The sequence below is a fragment of the Primulina tabacum genome, chromosome 15 (assembly GCF_025594145.1).
Source record: "Primulina tabacum isolate GXHZ01 chromosome 15, ASM2559414v2, whole genome shotgun sequence".
NCBI lineage: Eukaryota > Viridiplantae > Streptophyta > Magnoliopsida > Lamiales > Gesneriaceae > Primulina > Primulina tabacum.
In genome coordinates this window covers 17,911,243-17,918,931 of record NC_134564.1, presented here as the reverse complement: position 1 = coordinate 17,918,931, position 7,689 = coordinate 17,911,243, and the positions used below count along the sequence as shown (strand labels likewise).

The 7,689-nt window shown below is 35.6% G+C and overlaps 1 protein-coding gene across 1 annotated transcript; it reads left to right on the top strand.

Annotated features, from left to right (window-relative positions):
- The first annotated feature begins 323 nt into the window (after positions 1 to 323).
- On the top strand, positions 324 to 1,450 carry LOC142525925 (uncharacterized). The gene is made up of 2 exons (XM_075630208.1): positions 324 to 579; positions 741 to 1,450. Exons 1-2 carry the CDS (start codon positions 324 to 326, stop codon positions 1,448 to 1,450), a joined length of 966 nt encoding a protein of 321 aa, XP_075486323.1.
- The last annotated feature ends 6,239 nt before the right edge of the window (positions 1,451 to 7,689 follow it).

Below are 7,689 nucleotides of genomic sequence, written 5' to 3'. Positions count from 1 at the left end.
AATATTTGGCGCCACTCATTTCTAGTTTCGTAAACCCGAAACTTCTTATTTTCTCGCGAAATTTTGCTATCGATTAAGTTTGTCCCTTACTAAAAATAAATTTGCCGCTTTCTTAATTTGGATTACCAAGTCCCAAGTTTCTAAAAATAGAAACCTTATCAAAATCATCCTCGGTTCTCTCGCCGTTTGCCGTACATCGCGTATTCGACTGTATAAAGTTCACATTCATAACATTCGATCAACTAATCATTAAATCATGCCAATATTTAAACATGCTCTTATCCCACTCATTTAAATAAATTCAAATAAATTTTCATGCGTGCATGTCGTTAGTGTGTTCGGGTTTTCAGGCATTACAAGACAGAATCAGGAGTGAGAGAGGAACTAAATTTCTGAACCAATTCATGTCATCCTATCTTGAAGATAATGGCATAAAACATGAATTCTCAGCTGCAAGATCACCTCAACAGAATGGATTAGCTGAAACAAGGAACCGCACATTGAAGGAAGCTGCTAGGACAATACTGGCAGAATCCAATATCTCACAACGATTTTGGGCGGAGGCCATCAATACAGCCTGTTATACTCAAAACCGGTCTATGATCAATAAAAATAATGAAAAGACTCCATATGAAATCTGGACCGAAAAAAACTAGAAGTTGGATGTTTCCGCATTTTCGGTTGTAAGTGTTTTATTCATAATAATGGCAAGACACAACTAACTGCCTTCGATGTAAAAGCTAATAATGGTGTCTTCCTGGGATACTCAGTAGTGAGCAAAGCATATCAAGTTTATAATCAAAAAACTCTCACTGTTGAAGAATCCATACATATTGTATTTGATGAATCATCCATACGTCATGACAATAGTAGTAGCAGCATTCATGATTCGATAAATAAACTTGATGCTACTAATCTTGAAGCTAGTAGTGATGACAATATAGATTTGAGAAATACAGGTGAACATATCTTGGAGCAAGATCCAACCGCTCAAGAACAAACTCAACAGACAAATGATCCAGAAATTATTCAAATGGAGGAAGAGACATTAGTACAAGAAAATGAAATTACTCAACCAACCGAGCCAAATCCATATGGACCATATCTCAAGTGGAAAAAGGACCATCCACTCGAGCTGGTCATCGGTAACCCTATTGCCCCACTTAGAACTAGAAATCAAATGATGAATGAATTTATGCATGCAGCCTTTGTTTCTCGGATAGAACATAAGAAAATCGATGATGCACTACAAGATACAAATTGGATAGAGGCTATGCAGGAAGAACTCAACAAGTTTGAGAGAAGCAAAGTCTTGCATCTAGTTCCTCGTCCTGAAAGTGTACACGTTATTGGCACCAGATGGGTGTTTAGAAAAAAAATGGATGAAAACGGTTCGATAATAAGAAACAAGGATAGATTAGTGGCTCAAGGCTATAGGCATGAGAAATGAATAGACTTTGACGAATCATTTGCTCCTGTTAGGCTAGAAGCAATTAGATTATTCTTGGCTTTTGCAGCATTTAAAGATTTTAAAGTATATCAAATGGACGTTAAATCTGCATTGTTAAATGATCTGCTAAACGAGGAAGTATATGTAGAACAACCACCTGGTTTTATCAATCAAATTCACCCTGATTATGTTTATAAATTAGATAAAGCATTGTATGGACTGAAACAAGCCCCAAGAGCATGGTACGACACGTTAACTAAATTCTTGCTTGAGTATGGCTTTTCAATTGGAACGGTTGATAAAACTTTGTTTAAATTCTCAAAAGATGGTAATTCTCTTTTTGTACAAATTTATGTGGACGACATTATATTCGGATTAATTAATCCTAAACTGTGTGAGAGATTTTCTAATATAATGCAGGAACAGTTTGAAATGAGCATGATGGGAGAACTAAACTTCTTTCTGAGGCTGCAAGTCACGCTGCCAAAGAATGGTATCTTCATTAACCAAGCCAAATATACAAAAGATACGCGGAAAAAATTTGGAATGGAAGCTCTGAAGCTACTACACCAATGAGCTCATCAATCAAATTGGACAAAGATGAAGGGGGAATGTCAGTGGACACAAAGATGTACTGAGGATTAATTGGTTCAATATTATATTTAACCGCTATCCGAACAGATATTATGTTTGTTGTCTGTTTATGCGCACGATTTCAAGCAAATCCCACGCAATCTCATTTTATTGCCGTTAAACGTATTTTTAAATATCTTAAGTGGACTATTAATGTGGGACTTTGGCATCCAAAAGATTCCAGCTTTCATCTTATATGATATTCAGACGTAGACTATGTCGGTTGTAAGATTGACAGGAAAAGTACAAGCGGTTCATGTCAGTTTTTGGGTGATAGACTGATATCGTGGTTTAGCAAGAAACAAACGTCCATCGCTACATCAACCACTGAAGCGGAATACCTTGCGGCTGGAAGTTTCTGTGCTCAAATGTTGTGGATACAACAGCAATTGAAAGATTATGGCATTCAAGCTAATGAATCTCCTATCTTCTGCGACAACAGCAATGCAATAGCAATCACATATAATCCAGTTATGCACTCTCAGACAAAATACATTGACAGGAAACACCATTTAATCCTAGAATATGTCATGAAAAAAGAGATTCGGCTTGAATATGTTCATACGGATCAACAAGCAGCTGATATATTCACAAAACCGTTACCAGAGGCTAAATTTTCATACTTCTGAAATACGCTTGGTTTAATCGATTTATCTTGCTATGATTTGTTTTTATTGTTTGAAATGCAGGAAATAAAAAGAGAGAGACAATAGTAAAACATAAAAATACTTTTATTAATGAAGACGGGAGCGTACAGCTTCTATTTACTTCTTAACCGCCCTCCTCTAGAAGGCCAACCAGGTGGTCAGCCCTCCGATGGAGGTGCGCATAAAGTCTTCTGAAACGGCAATCCGTCTCAGGGTCCTCTGCTCTTTTAAGAGCATTCGGAGGTAGACACCTTCCTCAGAGAAGATGTCTGAAGCATCAGCAACATGGAGGCGTCTTTGATACTTCTTCAGTATTGCCACCCCTTTAGGGGTAGCAACAAGTCTTCCCCAAGGGAGGACTGGAGTTCCTGGACTTTCATCCAAGTTGACAACGTCTTCTTCAAGACGTTGTCCTCCATAGAAGATTTCCGGGCCTCAACTGTGGACTTCATTAACTTCTCAGCTAGATCTGGCTGGCTTGAACTGTTTCCCTTATCCATCTTGCTTTAACTGTGTTGTGTTTCGAGTGATTGTGTAGCTAACACTTCTAGTTGTATTTATAGATAAGAACCATACGAAGAGTCACCATCATTATGACTGACACAAGGATATGAAGAGCTCATCTGTTAAACTACCGCCGGTTCATCTCCCAATAAAACATTTTATGCACATGTTTAGGGGGAATATTGGTTTAGTCGATAAATTAATGGGCTTTTCAACCGCTTCCTCTCTAATCATATCACCCAACCGGTTCAGATTTTATTTTGGGGGGACGATATTTCCACGTCATTTCATAAAAATTACTCAAACTCTTCGTACGCCCTGCTTGACGTGACAGTTATCTCTTTGAAATTAAAATTAATCATTTTAATGCCGTCTAAAACTTTTCAAAATTTTTAAAGAAAAATCCCTCCACGTGGACTATTTTTTGACTCTTTGAACTTAAAATCCATATTCAGATTTTACATCGTCCTCATCCTTACCTTGCTACTGACATTCGAAATTTTTTTCTCTGCGAAATTGTGTCTATGCTCTTCTTACAGGTGTTTATTTCGATTTAACTTCTTCAAAACACAATTGGCTGCCTAAATTGCTCACAATACAGTTGTTGTCAACTTCGCATCAGTACTTGCTATGACAAACAAGCCGATGCAAGCCATGTTTCGTATGCTTGAATCTTCTGGGCTTCGTTCCTTTCTAGGCTGCAGTGAAAAATACTCCGAGACTCTATTGAAGGAATTCTTCGATTCTGCATACTTGAAGAACGAAGAAATTGTATGCGTTGTTCAAGAAAAAAACTTCAATTCACCCAGAAGATGTTTGCTGAATTGTTCAAACTACCTGCTTCTTGAATTACTGATTTCTCCAGACTCCCAGAGGGCTATATTGAACTTTGGAGAAGCAATTTTTCCATCACCGAGTCTCCGATTTCTTTTCCAACATGTCAGAAACACGATCTGAAGATCGAATTCAAGCTATTGGATGATATTGTGGCAAAAGGAGTTCCTGGCAAAGCTGGTGGATATGACAAAATAACTTTGGAAAAATTTTTTGTCATGGTTACCATTTCATCAAATCTGCAGATCAACTGGTCAGATGTTCTATTCAAGACATTGGTAGCTATGATAAAGGAAGAAAACCAATCTCAAGGGTTTGCGGTTCAAATCTGCCATATGCTGATTAATGCAGGGGTTCAACCGGTAGATATGGCTGAAGTTGGAAAGACCAAGTTGTTCAATTGGCCAACGGTTGAAAACTTTATCAAGAAGAATCGACCAAATGATGAGGAAATAGTCTCCATCAAAATAGACACTGGGGTAGAATTTGTGAAACAAAGGAAGCAAAAGAAGACGGTTTCGACTTCCAAAGAAACCAAGAGGAAGTTGATCAAAAAATCCAGTTCCGGTGATGAATCCAAGGACGACATTCCAGTCTCTCAAGTTTTCAAGAAGAAACGGTCCGAAAAACCAAAAACAACGAAGATCAAGCTGATTAAACATCTTTCTGTATCAGTGGTTCCTCTCTTGATCCCCACAATCTCTGTCTCAATGCTCAAAGGAATTCAAAATACTGAAACAGAAATTGATTCCTCTTACTCAGGAGTTCCTATCATTCTCTTAACAGACAATGGCAAACAAGTCATGATCGAAAATCCAACAAAAACCAATTCATTCCATACAGCCATTATCCTAATCAGCGAACGTGTCAATGAGACCGTTCAGAAGAAGATTGAAATGTTTGATCAATAGGTCCAATTTCGAACCGTTGTAACCTTTGACTCATTGATTCAAACCGGTAAGATAAAGCAGCTGCCAAGCTTGAACGGTCCATCTTGAAATGGACAGAAACATCTGATATTCCAACTGATCTACGTCGTCCAGACTTTGTGGAACTTCAGATAAAATAAAGTTGTAACACCTTTGATTTAATAAAATGAAGATATAAACTTTTATGCGGAAGCTTAACTAAAATTTGCGAAAATATGCATTTTAAAAATTTTCGGTAGAATTTACCTATAATTTAAACACCTCAACCTGCCACAATCAAAGCTCTTTAAACCAACAATCCAACTTAACCATTAAGATAATACATAAAATAAACCATAAGCATTTAGTAAAAGAACTAGTATCCATCTAAAATTTCATACAATCCTTCCATACATGATTAAAGTTTTATTAAAAGATATCATATACATCCATAACAAAATATATCTTGTTTCTGTCCAAAAATCTTTCAACCTAGCAAAGAGCATTCATCTCCTAAATTTGGCATATATAATTTCCATCTGCTGCGACAACTCCGCCAAAACTAATCTTTAGGACCTGCATCCCATAAACATAATTTGAATGAGTTTATAAGACTCAGCAAGTGGACATCATACTAACAAATACATATATGATAGCAAAAATCAGAGAATTCATAATCTTTCTTTTAAATTTATATGTCATCATTCAATAAAACTTTATAGATAACAATCATATTAAAGATGGCATTCGTTTATTTTTTTTATCTGTAGTGGCAATGATAGTTATCAGTCATTGGTATACATGTAATTTTCAGTTAAATTAGTCATGTAGAAGTTATTAGTTGATCAACATCAGTCATGTGGGTTTCGAATTACCAAAGATAACACCACTATACCATTTAACTATCAAGCCATAATAGTATTCATTGAAACCATTCATCAGACACATGGTGTGCATGTAAAAACATTAAGCTCCTTTTTCATTTCAATGACATAGAAACCATTTTCTTTCCTTTTCAATCAATACATAGATATATAAACATAATACCTATGAATCATTTAAAAGGAGCTAATCATTTAAAATCATTACATTATATACGTAGTTCATGAGATGCATTCAATAATGAGGTCTACTTACAACCAACGTTAGGAATGGTAAGCTCAATCCTTTGATGATGCTCCTACAAATCAAATCCAAGATATAATCCATCATTGCATAAATAACAACCTTCATTTAACATTTAACCCATAAACCTCAACCTTTTGAATTCCAACTCAAAACCCAAAAGAAACAAGAATGGATTCCTTACCTTAAACCCTTCAATCCTTAAAGATAAATTTCCTAGCTTGGATTGCAAGATTATTCCTTGATATGAAGAGATTAGAAGAAAAAAGAAGGAGACCTTGAAGGAACCCTAGGTTCTAAACCAATGGAGAGAAATAGGAAGAGAAGAACATGATAGAAAATCATTCCCCAATCTAATTTATGCCATCCAAATCTCAAAACACGCTTTTTACACTTTGTTGGGCGCTCGGGTGGTAATTTCGTACCGCCCTAGCGCGGTTCTCTCAGCCAAAACTAAAAAATCCAGAGGGAGGCGTGCTCGGACGGTCAAATCTTACCGCTCGGGGGCCGCTCTGTGCACATCTAAATCAAAGATCACTTCCGACACGCATCTTCCCTTCTGAATAAGGAAAAGTGGTAAACATGTAAGTTGTAGCCCTATATCTTCGCTTGCATCTCCAATTTTCCTCATGTCATTTCAAGTTTGAGTAAAACGTTATGCTCAATCTCCCAACATGTGTCATTGCAGGAACAACGATATATACGACACACTTCGGGGCCCTTTTGGCTTATCTTCCAAAATGATTTGAACAAAACTCAAAACATAAAATTTGTAGCCTTATATCTTATCTTTATAATAGAATTTGCCTCACATCATTTGAATCAAAATACAAAATGTTATTCTAAAAATCACAACTACTCTCATAGTTTCATACCGTTTCTGCACTTCCAATACCCATTTAGCCCAAGTTCAACATTCTATTCTACTCATCCATTATCTAATCTATATTATAACATTCATTATCATTCAAACTATAATGTAAAGCCATATATCATCATCATATATACCATAAATCATTAATAAAAGAGGAGAAACTGTAGAGCCCAAAATCAGTATACGTAAAATCTGTGCATTTATTTAATTTATTAAATTAATTATTTATGTTTAAAATGATTTTAGAGATGCATGATTTATGAAATTTCATTATTTTAATTATTTATGTTTATTTGATGCACGTTAAAATGTTTTCTCGAGTCTATGTTTCAGGCGAATATTCGATGCGGGATCGAGGGAAGGAGACCGGCGATGATTTTGGCGATTTTAAAATATAGTATTTTATTTTAAGTTAGGATTGGGATATTTTAAATGATTTATTTAGTTTTAGTATTTTTAAAGCTTAATTTAAATATTAGGTGATTTTTTTTTAGATTATAAACTTTCAAAGTTTATCAATTGTGAATTTTATTTTATTTCTTTTGAGATTTTTAGTAGAGTTGATAGTGGGTTTGTAGACTTAATTAACAAGTTAATTATTAATTAAAAACCTTAATTCACATTAACCCACTACCCATTAACACACACACACGTTGCTCACTCACACACCCCATGTGGTTTACTACACACCATACACACATATTCAAATATTCA

Excerpts from the sequence above, each read along its gene's own strand:
- LOC142525925 (XM_075630208.1), top strand. The coding sequence starts at position 324 with ATGTCGTTAGTGTGTTCGGGTTTTCAGGCATTACAAGACAGAATCAGG. Across the intron at positions 580-740 it reads GGAGGCCATCAATACAGCCT|CTAATAATGGTGTCTTCCTG; the intron begins GTTATACTCAAA and ends TCGATGTAAAAG.